Raw genomic sequence first — 17,011 nt, 5'->3', positions numbered from 1 at the left:
CTCACTGCAACTAGAGAAAGCCCACATGCAGCAGTGAAGACCCAACACAGCCAAAAATAAATAAATAAAATAAATTTTTTAAAAAATCTGACATTAATAACACACAAGACAGATGATACACATAGGAGAAGAAGACCAAAGTTATACCCTATTACTTAAAAATGCATGCACTCACATTTAACAAGAGTTTGCCATGGACCAAATACAGTGTATTGTGTGTATTAATGTGTATTCATTTATTATGTGTATTAATTTACTTCATCCTCACTACAACCATATATAGTAAGTACTATTACTACCCCATTTTATCAGTGAGTAAATGGAGGCACTTTGAGGTAGAGGAATGATTAAGTAGTTTGCTACTTACTATCATGTATTAAACTTGAAAGATAGAATTTCTTAACTTGCTCATATTAACTGAACTGTGGTGAAACGCTAACATCTCTGAGCCTCTCTAGACCTGCACTGTCCAATATAGTAACCCCAAGCCACATATGGCATTAGAGCACTTGAAATATGACTAGTGTGGTGGAAGAAATTAATTTTTAATTGTATTTAATTTGAATTAGTTTGAATTTAAATGAATATTCAATGCAATGGCAGTTTTCAAGACACTGGACATCAGTCAATGAAGAACAGTGACCCTCAAGAGATGGAAAACAAAAGAGATGAGCCCTAAAATTACCCAAGTTTACCCCTCTGAGAGAGTTTCCAGGCTGTGCCATAGGGAAGAGAAATGCGGGCAAAGCCCAGCAGTCTTCACTCAAATTGAGGTGAAGAAGCTGAGAGTGTGGGGAGACCAAGGCACCTAGATTTCACAGGACAGCACACATGAGAGATAACGGCAGAGAGAAAAATATGGAACTCTCTCAGCTGACATAGAAAAACTACCCAAAAGGCAACAGTGCCTGGCATACACACAGGGCCAAGAAGAGTACCTATTCTCACCACTCAAACTGGAAAACCCCATGATTCATGGGGCACTGGGTAGAGTACACAGAAGGTCTTGCCTCAGTGATGGGAAATAATTAATTCTATTCTATATACTAGCACTAGCACTGCTCTGAGCCATCTAACAAATCTTAAAAGTAGGATCCACGGGCTTCCCTGGTGGCACAGTGGTTGGCAGTCCGCCTGCCAATGCAGGGGACGCGGGTTCGTGCCCCGGATTGGGAGGGTCCCGCGTGCCACAGAGCAGCTGGGCCCGTGGGCCGTGGCCACTGGGCCTGCATGTCCGGAGCCTGTGCTCCGCAACGGGAGAGGCCACAACAGTGAGAGGCCCACATACTACAAAAAAAAAAAAAAGAGTAAACATGTGATTGATTTTTTTATTATCTAAATATGTTCAAAAGATAATTGATTAATTAATAAAAATAACAACAATGTAATATGGAGTTTATAACAGAATTAAAAGTAAAATGTATGACAACAATAGTACAATGTCGGGGGAGAGACGTATACTCTTGAAATATACTTATTATATACATAAAGTTGTATCACCTGAAGGTACACTGTTGCCATTTAAAGATGTATACTATAAACCCTAAGACAACCACTAAAATAATGAAACAATGAGTAAGCCAAGAAAAGAGTTTTTAAAAAATCAGTTAAAAAGTTCAATTAATCTAAAAGAAGACAGAAAGAGGGAAAAAAGGAAACAAAGAATAGATAGACAGATAGAAAGCAAACAACAAAAACATAGATTTAAATATGACAGTGTCAATAATCACATTAATATAAATGATCTAAATACCTTGATGAACAGAAATTATCATACTGGTTTTAAAAAAAAAGTAAGGCCCATCTATATACTGGCTACAAGAAAAGCACTTTACATGTTATTATATGAGTAATCTCGAAATAACTATGATAGGTGAAAGAATTCAGATCCAAAAACAAAAAAAATAGTAGACACTGTATAATTCTATTTATATAAAATGTCTAGAAAATGCAAACTACTGTATAGTGACAGAAAGCAGATTAGTAGTTGCCTGCAGATGGGGGTTGGGAAATATAGGACGGAGGGATCATTTTAAAAAGAAGAAACTTTGGGGGTGATAGGTATGCTCATTATCTTGATTGTGATGATGGTTTCACCGGTGCATTCACATATCAGAATTAACAATCGATACAGTCTGAATATGCACAGTTTATTGTAAGCAATTACACATTAACAAAGCTGTTAAATTTTTTAATGATACTTAAAACTATGTATGGAATAACTTGGCAAATCTACTGTATACTCTAACTGTAACTATAAATTATAGACTAGATTTTGAAGACTTTGAAAAAAATGTAAAATATTTCATTAATAATTTTTCGTATTGACCATATGTTGAAATGATAATATTTTTCATATATTGGGTTAAATAAAATGTATAGTTAAAATTAATTTCATTTGTTTCCTTTTACATGTTTAATACAGCTACGATAAAAATTAAAATTACAGATATGGCTCACTTACTTATATTTCTATGGGGCAGTGCTGCACTGGAAAGGAGTACTTATCTGGAGTAAACCGGAAATATCATATTGCTCATATTTCTGCCCAACAGTGGGTAGTCATCCTATGGTAGACAAAATGATATTCCCTACCCCCAAAAGATGTCTGCATCTTTATCCCAAAAATCTATAAATACATTACTTTACACAGCAAAAGAGACACTGCAGATGTGACTGAGTTATGGATCTTAATATGAAGAAATTATCCTGGATTATCCAGGTGGACCCAATATAGGGAAAATGACCCATAAGGGTCCTTATAAGGGAAAAAGGGGGCAGAAGAGTCAGTACCAGAGAAGAAAACATGACAGAAACATAGAGAAGGAAATGTCACCTCAGAAGCAGAGGTTGAAGTGATGCGCCCACAAGCCAAGGAATGTAGCAGCCTCTAGAAGCTGGAAAAACAATAAACGGATTATCCTATAGAGGCTCTAGAAGGAACACAGCTCTGCCAACACCTTGATTTCAGCCCTTTTTATTTATTTATTTATTTATTTATTTTGCGGTACGCGGGCCTCTCACTGCTGTGGCCTCTCCCGTTGCAGAGCACAGGCTCCGGACGCGCAGGCTCAGCGGCCATGGCTCACGGGCCCAGCTGCTCCGCGGCACGTGGGATCCTCCCAGACCGGGGCACGAACCCGCGTCCCCTGAATCGGCAGGCAGACTCTCAACCACTGCACCACCAGGGAAGCCCTCAGCCCTTTTTAAAGCCCACTTTTGACTTCTGATTTCTAAGCAAAGTGTTAAAGTTTCAGCCTGGTTTCCCTTTGCTGCTTATAGTAAAAGGTAAGAAGAAAAAGACAGATTGAGGGAAGAGCTGTTAAGCAAAAAGGAACCAGGACTGATTATACGCAGAATTCCCAGCCTATCCAGATTGGAAAAGACAATAAAATTAGGAGATTCACTGTCAGCAAAGTCTACTCTGGAACAAAGCCAAGGGTGTGGCTGAACCACCTTTTGCTAGTGACTCTGAAGGACCAAAGGGTCAGAATATTCAATCACACAGAGGGTTCTTTGAAGAGATCATGGTTGTAATTCATGGATCCCCTCAGCCATCCCAGCAGAAGTCAGAAACAGAGATTAGATTATCTCGGAAAGATCTGTAAATGAGCCTTTTGTCTAATGGACAGCAGACCCTCCGGGTTCGTGAGAATGTTATACCAGCAGAGACACTGCCAATTTGGACTGAAGGGGACAGAAAGAACATGAAATGAAAGAAGGCTGATCGACTCCCAAAATTCAATAAGCAAGAAACAGGTTGATAAAACTATTCAACTACAAACCTATGCTACTGTTCGTGAAAAAGAATGATACAGAGGAATGAGTCACAAGCCCAGAAGGCAGAGCCAAGTACCACAGAGAATGATCCTCGGGCCCTGAACCCAATGGAGTTTGCCCTGCTGGATTTCACATTGTCTTGAGCCTGGTGACCCCTTTCTTCTTTCCAATTTTCCCTTTTGAACAGGAACTTCTATAACAGGCATCCCATACCTGTCCCAGTATTATATTTTGCAAGCAGATTACTTGTTTCCTAGTTTCACAGATCCACAGATAAAGAGTAATTTTGCTCCAAAATGGCAAATACTCAGAGTCCCACTCATACCTGATTTAGATTATTTAGATAGTGGAATTTTTCAACTGATGAGTGGATGAGATTTTAGACTCTGAGCTGATATTATAATTGGTTAAGACCTTTGGAGATATTGGAATGGGGTGAATGTATTTTGCATGTGGGGCAGACATGAATCTTTGGGGGCCAGTGGGCAGACTCTGTGGTAAGCAGAATAATGGCTCCCCAAAAATGTCAATGTCCTAATTGCCAAAACCTATGAAATATGTTACCTTACATGGCAGATGGACTTTGCAGATGTGATTAAATTACAGATCCAGAGATGGAGAGATTATCCAGGTAAGGTAATCACAAGAGACCTTGAAAGGGAAAACCCTCCTCAAAGTCCCATAATAAAGTTACTCTTCCCAGCAAAGAAGCTGAAAAGCTCTCCCTATTGTTGGAGAGATTTGGGATGGTAGACATCCCAAAAGCAGCTGCTAAAGCAGAGAACACACAAATTAGAAAGCAGAGATCTAGCCCAGGGAATAAATAAATGAGTGAATGACCAGCATATAAAGTAGGCAACAAGCCTTTCATAGAGCACATTGGACAGAGGAAATTTTAATTCAATTGAAAATGTTTACTTGTCACCTACTGTGTGCCATGCACAATACTTGGCCTTAGAGATGTAGGGGTATTTAGACAGGAAGACTTCTGCTTTCATGAAGCTTACAGATGAGCCAGGCTTCCATAGCAACTCTGTTGGCAAAGTGTCAGCAGCACTTCTCAAATCAAGAATGGGATGGTGAAATGTCTATTTAGGTCTTCTGCCTATTTTTGGATCGGGTTGTTTGTTTTCTTGATATTGAGCTGCATGAGCTGCTTGTAAATTTTGGAAATTAATCCTTTGTCAGTTGCTTCATTTGCAAATATTTTCTCCCATTCTGAGGGTTGTCTTTTCATCTTGTTCATGGTTTCCTTTGCTGTGCAAAAGCTTTTAAGTTTCATTAGGTCCCATGTGTTTATTTTTGTTTTTATTTCCATTTCTCTAGGAGGTAGGTCAAAAAGGATCTTGCTGTGATTTATGTCATAGAGTGTTCTGCCTATGTTTTCCTGTAAGAGTTTTAGTGTCTGGCCTTATATTTAGGTCTTTAATCCATTTTTGTTTTTTTTTGTTTTTTGGGGTTTTTTTGTGGTACACGGGCCCCTCACTGTTGTGACCTCTCCCGTTGCGGAGCACAGGCTCCGGATGTGCAGGCTCAGTGGCCATGGCTCACGGGCCCAGCCACTCCACGGCATGTGGGATCCTCCTGGACCGGGTCACGAACCCATGTTGCCTGCATCGGCAGGCGGACTCTCAACCACTGCGCCACCAGGGAAGCCCCGCCAGTGGTAGTTTGATAGGGATTGCACTGAATCTGTAGATTGCTTTGGGTAGTATAGTCATTTTCACAATGTTGATTCTTCCAATCCAAGAACATGGTATATCTCTCCACTTACCTCAACATAATAAACAGATTGCCAACAAACACATGAAAGGATACTCAACATCACTAATTATTAGAGAAATGCAAATCAAAACTACAATGAGATATCATCTCACACCGGTCAGAATGGCCATCATCAAAAAATCTACAAACAGTAAATGCTGGAGAGGGTGTGGAGAAAAGGGAACCCTCATACACTGTTGGTGGGAATGTAAATTGATACAGCTACTATGGAGAACAGTATGGAGGTTCCTTAAAAAACTACAAATAGAACTACCATATGACCCAGCAATCCCACTACTGGGCATATACCCTGAGAAAACCATAATTCAAAACGAGTCATGTACCACAATGTTCATTGCAGCTCTATTTACAATAGCTAGGACATGGAAGCAACCTAAGTGTCCATCGACAGATGAATGGATAAAGAAGATGTGGCACATATATACAATGGAATATTATTCAGCCATAAAAAGGAATGAAATTGAGTTATTTGTAGTGAGGTGGATGGACCTAGAGTCTGTCATACAGAGTGAAGTTAAGTCAGAAAGAGAAAAACAAATACCGTATGCTAACACATATATATGGAATCTAAAGAAAAAAAAAAAAAGGTCATGAAGAACCTAGGGGCAAGACGGGAGTAAAGACGCAAACCTACTAGACAATGGACTTGAGGACACAGGGAGGGGGAAGGGTAAGCTGGGACAAAGTGAGAGAGTGGTAATGTATATATGGACATATATACACTACCAAATGTAAAATAGATAGCTAGTGGGGAACAGTCGAATAGCACAGGGAGATCAGCTCGGTGCTTTGTGACCAGCTAGAAGGGTGGGATAGGGAGGGTGGGAGGGAGGGAGACGCAACAGGGAAGAGATATAGGGATATATGTATATGTATAACTGATTCACTTCGTTATAAAGCAGAAACTAACACATCATTGTAAAGCAATTATACTCCAATAAAGATGTTAAAAAAAAAAAAAGAATGGGATGGCCTCTCAACAGTAACTGAAGAGACCTTGCACAATGCAAAGAGAAAACTAATCTACTGTTTGTATTCTCTTAACCATGCCCAGTTTACTTACTTCACCAATTCCTTAGTAAGCGTAAGCGGAAATTAACATATCTGTAGTTTTGTTATATATTATTATATAGTATCTGATGTGCTGTATATTATTAAGAAGGCTTAAATTCTCTGCACAGGAAATATATATATCTCATCCCATAATGTTGGTTCAGTCATTCTAAAATAATCCTTTTGTTATCTTCACAAAGGACTGGGTTAAAAGAAGCCTGCCAGGCATTTTCATAGAGGAATATCTAGGCTGCCATATCTGATCAGATCACTCCCCTTCTTCAACTCATCAAAGGCCCCCACTGATCTGAGAGTAAAGTAAAAAACTAACATGGCCTATGGGCAAGGGTAATATTTGCAAGAGTTAACAAGTACATGGCCTCCCACCTATCAAAATAGACACTGGCCATAAAGCATCAGTACACCCAAGCCCCCGGATATAAGCTAAATATCAATTCTGCCTTCAGGGCCCAGTGTGACCTAGCCCTTGCCTACCTCTCCAGCCACTCACCACCTTTCAGCCATGCTAAATGTCTTTCCATTTGTTTCTGCCTTAAGACCTTCCTACATACTACTTTCTCTGCCCAGAATGCTCTGAGCCGCCACCTCTTCCTACACCAAGCTTTCTATTCATTTTTCACTTTTCTGCTGACATATCACTTTTTCAGGGTAGCCTTTTCCTGACCACCACCATCTCCCCACTCTCAATAACTCAGATCTCCCTGTATACTCTTATTTGGCAACCTATACACCCCGTTCATGGTTAGTATAGCCATTGGAAGTCAATAATTACTTGTGTAATGACTGTTTCTCTCACTACATTTATTTACTCTTACTAATAATCCTACTATTAGCATGTTGCCTGGTACACAATAGGAGTTCCATAATAACAGCTAATACTTACCAGGGGTTTAGTATGTTACCAGGCACTGTTTGAACCACTTTAATGGATTAGCTCCTCTAATCCTTGCAACTGCCCCATTAGGTACTATTATTTCAGATGAAGACACAGGCAGAGTCAGCCTAAGGAATCGCCCAAAGTCGCAATGTCAATAAGTGGTAGGGTTGGAATTTAATCCCAGGCAGTCAGGCTCCAGAGCCCAGGCTTTTAAGAAGCACACTATACTGCCTTTATGAATGCTTGTTGAACAATTTAATGAATTATAGCCAAGTTTATAGTGGGCAGAAACAAGTAAGCTGTACCCCTAAGAAAATGCAGCCATGAAACATCCTCTTTGTGCATGGTCGACCCATTAAATGAGAGATAAAGATATAGGAACAGGAATGGACATAGGTATAGGTAAAGATATGAATAACAGTAGAAGGAATATCCTGTAAAAATAATGTGGCTGGCCAATGGCTTTCAAGGACTTTACAAATTCATTCCACTTCAGATCCCCACCAAAATCCCCTGGGAAATATGTCACTGCCAAGCCAAACATTTCATCACCACGCCCCCGACTGCCCCCTCCCACACCCTCAGAACACCCCCCAAATATCTAAACACCCTCGGCATTTCTGAACATTCCTCATGACGGTAACACAAGAGAAATAGCAGAGATGATCCTCCGACAAATACACACCAGAGGAACAGTCCCCAGACAGACCCTCCTCCCCAGGTTCTGCCCCCATGCGAAGGAGAAAAATGCCTTTACCTTTAAATAAAAATGCTTTGCTGGTATTGTGCAGTCCAGACACCTGAGTGACTCCAAGGGTGGTGTTCACGAGGTCGAGCTCAGTGATAATATCCATCTGAAGGTGGGGATCCATCCCGAAGCCCACCACTGAAAAGGAACAAAGAGCCATCTTGGCTTAAAACGCTGACTTGCTTGCGGCAACACAGAACAGAAATGACAGAGGCCAGGAGTGGCAGGGAATACAAGGAACCCAGTGATGAGTGCTTAGAGATGCTCTTTCCCTGGATGGAAAATGAAGGCAACTCTTTGCTCCATCAACCCCACTGATATTGTGGTTTTTCATCCCTTCCCCCTCCCCCATTCCCCATTACAGGTTGATAATCCCTATGCAAAACCCTAGGGGCCAAATATATTTCAGAACTCAGACTGGATCATCTGTTGGAAAGCTAATATGGCCCATATACTACATTTTATGTAACACCCTCAGCAAAGTCTGCATCAGTACCCCATAACCAAACACGATATTTGTAGAGCAAAAAGTCTGATATTGTCCTCTAATTGGTGTAAATAAAGACTATAAATAGCCTCATATCTGTTCAGGTCAGGTTTTGCCACCAAAGGAGTTCAGCTCAGGGTAGGTTTTGCTGTCAGGTGAGTTAAGCAGAAACTTTGGGTTTCTGAGCTTTTTTAGATTTGGGAACTGTGGATACAGGATTGTGGCCCTGATCTACCTGCTTCAGAGACTGATACAGTAGTTAAATCTGACACCAGCGTCACCAGGAAACACCTCCACACAGCACTATGAATGAGGCAACAACACCTGAGATGAAGAGGAAGAAAACGAGAGGGATCCTGTCCCTGATGGATAAGGGTGGCAGAGGGACTGGCCAGGAAAGAGAATCCCCAGAACAATGGATGCAGATTTCAAGGGGATTCGTGAAAAGTTAGACACCCTGACGACTCTTGGTGGAGAACCTTAGCACAGAGAAACAGGGCCCTGAGCCCCCCTTGCGTCATCTGAAAAAGGCAAATCCTTAAGCCTGTCTCTCATCTACAGGGTGTTCTGCAGAATGATTCACTCATGGCTGCAAAGTGGCTTCCAATTATATATATTAATAAGGCTAGCGATCACTCCAAGGGACTATGTTTATGCCATTCCTAAAGGCTGTGCCTGTCTACACTTAGCACCTCAGTAGTGCAGTTCTGATTGCACAGTTGGACATTTTTTAATCAGCAACAACTGTCAACGTTTGTCTGGTGGTAATGCAGTCGCTGAGGCAAGATGTGGAGAGCTTACACCCAATTTGTTCCAGAGAGACGGAGTGCATTTCATCAGGGCATCAAGCGCTGTGACAATCTCATCTGTCCCGCCCTCACCCTTTTCCCCACAGATCTGGAGAAGGAAATGTACCCTCTCCTCACTCTTTTCCTGTTAGGAAACAGGGGCTGCTGCAGCAATCTAGGCTTCTGTCAACAGAAGGTGGCTCTGGGAAGGGTCTTTGGAGCCGAAGGTGGACAAAGGGTTAAATTAAAGGCACAGTGCGTAGAGCTGCCTTCTCAATTTTTGTCAGGCTTCCCCTTGTCCTCTGAAATGCAGCCAGATGCGAGACCAGTTTACCCAAAGACAACTCATTCATTCAGTCATTTTTCAACAGATATGACTGAGTGCTTTTTATGTAACACACACACTGCCTTGCGAGGCACTGGAGATGGCCTCCCTGGGCATGCATTCCTAGGGCAGCGGGTGAGGAGATGGCAAAAAATAAACAAATACATAAATAAGATAGCTTGAGATGGCAATAACTGCCATGAAGAAAATAAAACAGAGTTATGAAACAGAAAGCAGCTTGGGTGGAGCAGACACCTGATGACTATAGCAGCTGGTGATAGTGCAGTTATTCCGGAAGGGAAGATCTGGAGGGGAAAGCTTTCCAGGTTTAGAGAACAGAAAATGCAAATGCAAACCAGGAACAAACTTGGCGTGTAGAGGAAACAGTGAAAAGGCTAGTGTGGCCAGAGCAGAGTGAGCCCGGGGGAGAGTGGTAGAAAATGAGGCCCCAGAGTAGGCCCTGCCTTGTGAGCCGCAACAAGGAGAGGGACGGTATTCTAATTGCAATGGAGTATCACTGGAGGGCTTTAAGGTATGTGTTTAAGGGGAGGAAGAGTGGGATGTGCTCTGATTTATGTGCTCTGATTATGATCTCACTTAAGGTTCCATCCTACCTGCTTGACACAGGCTCCATTCACAAAGACTGATGACTGACCGAGTACCTACTCTGTGCAAAGAAGTACTGCGCTAACGGGCATCTATCAGCCCAGGTCACAGCACCATGAGCCTCTTGTTGAGACTGGGAATGTTTTTCTCCAAGTGAGCTCAGATACCAGCAGTTCTATGATCACCTTGAAAAGGCAGGAAAGGAACTAATATTTCAGTTTGATCTATAGTGTATGGCAGAAATTAAATTAAGAGTGATCTCAGAGGACCTCCACACTAGTCTATCTCTGGCCAGGAATTTGAAACGTGGTTTGGGAAATGTGCCCTTAGCTGGACACAAGAGGAAGGAAGCATCCCTGTAGTCTCAGTGTCTTGCACAAGGCTTCATATATGTCAGGCCCTGAATTTAGGACCTGATTAATTAATTGATGAGTGGATGTATGATCATTGCTTTGGGTGCAGTGATCTCAGGGCAATATGCATACCTGGGGAATACCACGAGAGGACAGGAGGGCATTCAAGCCCAGGAAACTTTCTAAAAGGAATATGGTTGACTGAATTCTTGGCTTCAAATCTTTACCCCTGGATTTCCCTGGTGGCGCAGTGGTTAAGAATCCACTTGCCAATGCAGGGGACACGGGTTCCATCCCTGGTCCGGGAAGATCCCACATGCTGCAGAGCGCATGCGCCACAACCCATGCACCACAACCACTGAAGCCTGCACTCTAGAGCCCGCGAGTCACAACTACTGAGACGGTGTGCCACAACTACTGAAGCCCGTGCGCCTAAAGCCCGTGCTCTCCACCAAGAGAAGCCACCGCAAAACACGCGCCTCAAGAGTGGTCCCCACTCAGGGCAACTAGAGAAAGACTGCTCACAGCAACGAAGATCCAGTGCAGCCAAAAATAAATTTAAAAAAAAAAAACTAAAGATTTTTTTTATTATTCCCATAGCCACACCCTTTGCTATGTGGCTTTGCATGTCCTTCCAAGGGATGGGAGTAAACCTCCCCATCCCTTGACTTTGAGCCCAGCCATGTAACTAGTTTGGGTCATTAGGATGTTAGCAATGTCACACAAGCAGAGGCTTGGATGTGCCTGTGTGGTGGGGCCTGTTCTCTTGTACCTCTGCATCACAGAGAGAAAAACATGGCCCTACTGGGCCACTGCTCCAAGGAGACTAAGACACACGGAGCTGACACCCTACCTGGGTTTGGAACGACTCCCAGCCAAATCTGGCCCCAGTGAGCCAATACCAAACCAACCGACAGACGCATGAACCAAAAGAAATGTTGTTTTGAGTTTAGGGTGGCTTGTTATACAATATTATTGTGGCAGTAATTGACCAATGCGGGGACTAACGATCCACGATAATGGTTATCCTTAAGATGTTTGAATCTCCCAAACTTGGAGCCCTGCAACCGGACAAGCCTAAAAGGCACCCACACAGATTCTGTAGAACTGGCAGAACACCCCAGTGGTGCCCTTGGATTCCCGTCTCCATGTGAGAACACCTCAATCTGGAAAGTGTTGTGGAAACAACACTAAACTAAGAGCCACTTTCAGTCCTGTCTCTTCTCCCTACTAAATTTGTGCCCTTGGAAAAATCACTTCACTTCTCCAAGCCTCATTTCCCTTAACTGTAAAATGGGGATAATACCCTCCTCCCAGCCTCGTGACATTTCAGTGATAACTGTATGAACACTCCTAGCACATATCTGGTGCCCAGCTGGGGTCTGCTGCATCTGTCTTTCATAGGACCAGCTCTCCAGACCATTCCAGCTCCCTGGTCAACTCCATTGGAATCATACAAACGGTACAGGTGGCTCCCATTTTCCTAACCCCTCCACATGCCCAGATGACCTAGAAGGGCTTCTCACTCTGGCCGTGCTTTTTTTTTTTTCTTTAATTTATTTTTTGGCTGCGTCAGGTCTTCGTTGCTGTGCGTGGGCTTTCTCTAGTTGCGGCGAGCGGGGGCTACTCTTCATTGCGGTGCGCGGGCTTCCCATTGCAGTGGCTTCTCTTGTTGCAGAGCGTGGGCTCTAGGCACGTGGGCTTCAGTAGCTGTGGCTTGCGGGCTCTAGAGCGCAGGCTCAGTAGTTGTGGTGCATGGGCTTAGTTGCTCCGCAGCATGTGGGATCTTCCCCGACCAGGGATCAAACCCGTGTCCCCTGCATCGGCAGGCGGATTCTTAACCACTGCACCACCAGGGAAGTCCCTGGCTGTGCTTTGTGAAATCTATATATTAAATCTATATTAACCCCTCCCCCTATATCCTGCAAGCGAAGGGGCTTCCCTGGCTTTAAGATAACTGTATTGCTCTAGTCATGAAAACATCCCATTAAAACAGAACAAGAGAAATCAATTAGGCTTCCAGAAACAGAACTGTATTCTTTTCTCTAAGTGGTCCCCTTCAAGATGAAAATACCTGGTGCCAATAGCTGGATGAGTAAAAGACAGCACTTTGCCCACTGCCTAAAAAAATCAGAAAATCTATTAATAAGGCAGCATTTGCAAGGCTTCACCTGAACCTTATACAGTATGAAAGTGTTGGTTCCATAAAAATATTTTTTGTATTTTAATGTTTCTGCTTCTTATCCAAGCATGGAGCTCTTGCCCTTTCCAAGGAAACTCTATTGAAATTTTCTACTTTGGCCATAACTGCTCTCAAATGGCTGAAGCTGGGTATTGGAATTAAGCAGGATAAAAAGCTTCTGGGGAAAAAAAAATATTTTTTAAAACCTGAAAGGCAGCATGTCAATGTCGCAGAGGCACTTGAGGCCTGGCTCTGAGATTCAGAATCTCCACCCTAATCTCCCAGGACACCTGCTGCTGGCCACTCCTCGGTCTAGCCCAGAGAGCGTTGAGGCCCAAAGCCCACTCAATCCACCTTCAGGGTCCCAGGCCTAAGCTCCCAAGCAAATCCTCCTGGATCTGGCTCACTTCAAATCTAATCCAGCTCACTGTCCGTGATGGCAGCTGTTTTCCTCTGGCCCATGCAGGGGAATACGATGCTGGAGAGATGCTCCAAGACCTCATTTACCAGCAGGATTTCACAACCATTTGATCGGATTTGGGCCTCTGGACTCCTACAAAGTTTCTTACTACACCAAAAGCAACATCCTTAAAGAATATGCTCTATGCCTGTTCCAAATCAGCCAAAGTTTCACATGATCACTGGAGGCTGGGGGCTTTTGTTCACAGCTCTATTATTCAATTCATAGTTAATGAACTGCCTGGGAGGTGCTTCTAAAAGAAAAGCTCTCCTTTCCAGAAGGTGGCAGCAAAAGGCATTCACTCAGCCCCAGGGGCTCCCTCTAACCATTGCCCTGGTGACCAAACCACACTTGAAAGCCATGGGGGAGTAATCACTGAGTTTTACATTATTCACACTTCCAGGTTACTGGAGAAAACTCAGGGACATAATGTATTATTACTGCTGTTATTGTAGCCTTCTAAATGTTCATTATTAGTGATGTACCTGGAAATCTCAGATTTTTTTCACCCAGAACTGGAGAACAGGACCTATTCTTGACTCCACTTTACTCTTTAAAACAAATTCTCTGAACAATGAGAAATTTAAGCAGCTTCCTGTGACACCTATCATTAGATCTTTTCATATGTAACTGCTACTGCACTGCAGTGCTGCTTTAATTAAAATCTGCCTGATACCATCTGTTCATTTCCATTAAAAGGCAGTGATATCTGAGCAGCTCACTCAGTGAACCACGTGTTTATTTCATCTTGGACTGTTAACAGCCCAGACAGCAATTGTCCCACTTGACAAATAAACTTTCCAAGTGGCTGTTTGGATCCTGATAAACTAATTGAGAGCCAGGCTTAGCTACCTCAGAGGATGGATGTGTGATGCTGGTATGATGGTTCCTGGGCAAAATCAAAGAAAAAAATTGCTCATCAGACCACCTCAAGCTGCAAGAAATTGTAAGTGAAAGAAGTGAGATATAATTCCCCCCGTCTTTCTCATCCTTCTGATAATTTTTGTAGAAGAAATAGGTAGCCTCTGGTGTTCAAAAAGTACCAAGTGGCATGGAAAACTCAAGCTCCCTAAGCAACTGCCACAACCAATGGGCAGATCCTTCCACGCTTCCTTGACTTTGGACAAGCTGTGCCCTCTGCCTGGAATGCTTTCCCTACTCTGTGCACCTGGAAAACTCCCTACAAAGCCTTCCAGACACAATTTTCAAACGTCACCTCCTGATTAAAGCCTTCCCTGACTACCGACCACCCCTCCCCAGAATTCACTCCTACCGCCCCTCTTCTGTTTCCTCAATACAAACTCCTGTACCCCCACCCCCATCAAGCGGTACAATAAAAATGCTTTTCGGTTTCTATCTAGATTCTCAGCTAAGCTGTAAGTTTCTGGAAGTCAAGCAAGCCGGTTCCTCTTTGTATAAGCAATCCTGGCACCCAGCAAGACACTCAACTCTTCGCTGAATGAATGGATACAGGAGTAAATCTTCCCTACAAGAGAATGTTTACAAGTTTTAAAGGGGCTTGATGTGGGGAAGGGGAAAAGACAGTGTCGTTAAAGATCTCCAAAAGCAACGCGCCCTGGAGACACAGTCCACTTCTGGGGGAAGCACTTTTTGCCGACTTTTCAAAAGAGTAATGAGAACAAAGGGCGTTAAGTATACTTGGTAGTGACGCGCACTTGAGACGTGAAATGCCCGATGCGCTGCCCTCTCCCCCACCTAGTTTCTCTCTCTTTGGTTCCACTGTAAGATGCCCACCAGCACCAAATTCTCTGCACGCAGGGCTGCTAGCCCAGGCTCTGCACTAGCCTCGCCTGCCCTGATCTTCCGGGGGCGCGTTTTTTCCAGTGTGTTCTCTGTTTTAAAAGACTAACCCATCTAGATGGGCCGGAACTCAAGAAGTACCTATTCTAGGCTGGACCGAGTCTTGGCATCTCGGCAGCCTGGGGAGCTCGGATGGAGATAGGAAAGGGATGGGGATTCCTTTTGTCCGCGGAGAAGTCCACACCCGTCGCTCTTTCATTAAGCAAAGGAAAAGCTGCTTCCCGCTCAGTCCTGGGGAAAATGGAAAGGGCCAGCGGAGGGAACTTTTGAGCGGACCAAGGCCGGGCATCCCTCCCCAGCCCTCTACAGATAAACCCTGCATGGGAAGGAGGCTATGCCTCTAGAGAAGGGAAATGAGAGTGATAAAAGAGAAAAAGAGAAAAGCAGAGGGAATGACTACACACCGATTCTGGGGTGCAAAGTCGGCCGCGCGTGGCGAGGATGGCTAGCGTAGGGATGAAACCTCGCGACGCCCCACCCCACCCCGCGGGGGAGGGTCCTATTTTTGCCAATTTCCTCCTCCATCCCACCCCACCACCACCTTCCCAAATCTACTACTAGTCCCCTGGAGAAGGCGGCTGAGAGAGGGTCACCAAACCCCAGGGGACATGGGGGCTGGGGGCGAGTAGAAGCTGAAGGAAGGAGGCGCGCTTAGAGTCCTCACAACTGCGTCTCTGGAGGCAGAAAGAAGTGGGGACTTCAGAATATTACGCCAATTATCCTTGCCTCCCCTTCACAACCCCCAATGTGCAGTTATAGCACGGGAAAACTAGTGCGGAGCTTGAGAGAATCTCCCCGGGATTGCTCCCACAGTTCCAGTTCCCCCCAGTTTGTCCTGCCCTCTGGTGGGGAGGGGATAATAGGGGTGGCAAGAGAGACCACTCCTGGAGTTCCCCTGGAGAAGAGTCAGGAGGGGACGAGGAAGAGATCGCGGAATCCCAGGATCGCCCGCAGCCCTCACCCCGCGCCGCGTCCTCCCGGCCCTCGCAGCGCCCGCCGGCCGGAAGCGCTCCCTCTGCGGGTGCGCCTCCCGCCGCTGCCCCTTCCCGGCCCGGCGGGGCGCAGGGAGAGCGGTTTCCACCGCACCTGTCCAGTTCACGGGTGTGGGGCTCGCGGACCCACCCTACTGTGGGTTTCGACCCGGAAGCCGGTTACTAGCAGCAGGAGGGTGCGCCCGAATGGCCGCGCCCCTCACTCCTGCGTCCGCCAGGCCGTGTCCTCCGGGAAGGGGGCACTCCTCGGGGGGCATCTTCCAGCCTGTGAGTCCCACTTTTCGCCCTTTCACCTGGACCGGGGCAGAGAGGTTCGAGGGACCCATCCACGCCCTTCCCCGGACCAGCGCGGAGCTCAGCTCCAGCTCTCCTCACGCCTAGGTGGGCGCCGGGCACAGCGGCGGGGCTCCCCCCATCCCTGGATCCCTCCGACAGCCCCAGCCGTGCTTACCTGTCCTGGCGGTGCACACACAAAACCACACAATTAAGATCACATCTTTCGGCATCGCTCCCAAGGGTCCCCGCCGAACCGGGCGCGCGGAAGCCAGGAGGAAACAAATGCGCCTCGATCCCGAGGCGCGCCGGGCTCGCAGCCGCCAAACTTGCTAGCGGGCGGCGGGGGAGGTGGCTCAGCAGCGCCGGGTGCTGCGCTCGGGGATCGCTCCCAGGAAGGCGGCCCCGGCCGCCCCGCCCCCAGCCCGTCCCCCAGAGCGGGCGGCGGCACCCTGCTCGG

At 45.2% G+C, this 17,011-nt stretch overlaps 1 protein-coding gene across 3 annotated transcripts in view; it reads right to left on the bottom strand.

The window, feature by feature from the left end:
- NELL1 (neural EGFL like 1) overlaps window positions 1-16,784 on the bottom strand; it is a gene marked incomplete at both ends in the record, with an annotated part of 886,110 nt that extends 869,326 nt beyond the window's left edge. For all 3 annotated transcript variants that reach the window (XM_079707393.1, XM_079707394.1, XM_079707395.1), the window contains 2 exons: window positions 8,274-8,402; window positions 16,730-16,784. In XM_079707393.1, coding sequence (XP_079563519.1) covers window positions 8,274-8,402; window positions 16,730-16,784 — 184 coding nt within the window. The remainder of the gene's footprint in view (window positions 1-8,273; window positions 8,403-16,729) is intronic.
- Between the last annotated feature and the right edge of the window lie 227 nt (window positions 16,785-17,011).

The sequence above is a fragment of the Hyperoodon ampullatus genome, assembly GCF_949752795.1.
Source record: "Hyperoodon ampullatus genome assembly, chromosome: 7".
Classification (NCBI taxonomy): domain Eukaryota; kingdom Metazoa; phylum Chordata; class Mammalia; order Artiodactyla; family Ziphiidae; genus Hyperoodon; species Hyperoodon ampullatus.
The sequence above is the reverse complement of the archived record's forward strand: the minus strand, read 5'-3'. Positions and strand labels throughout refer to the sequence as shown.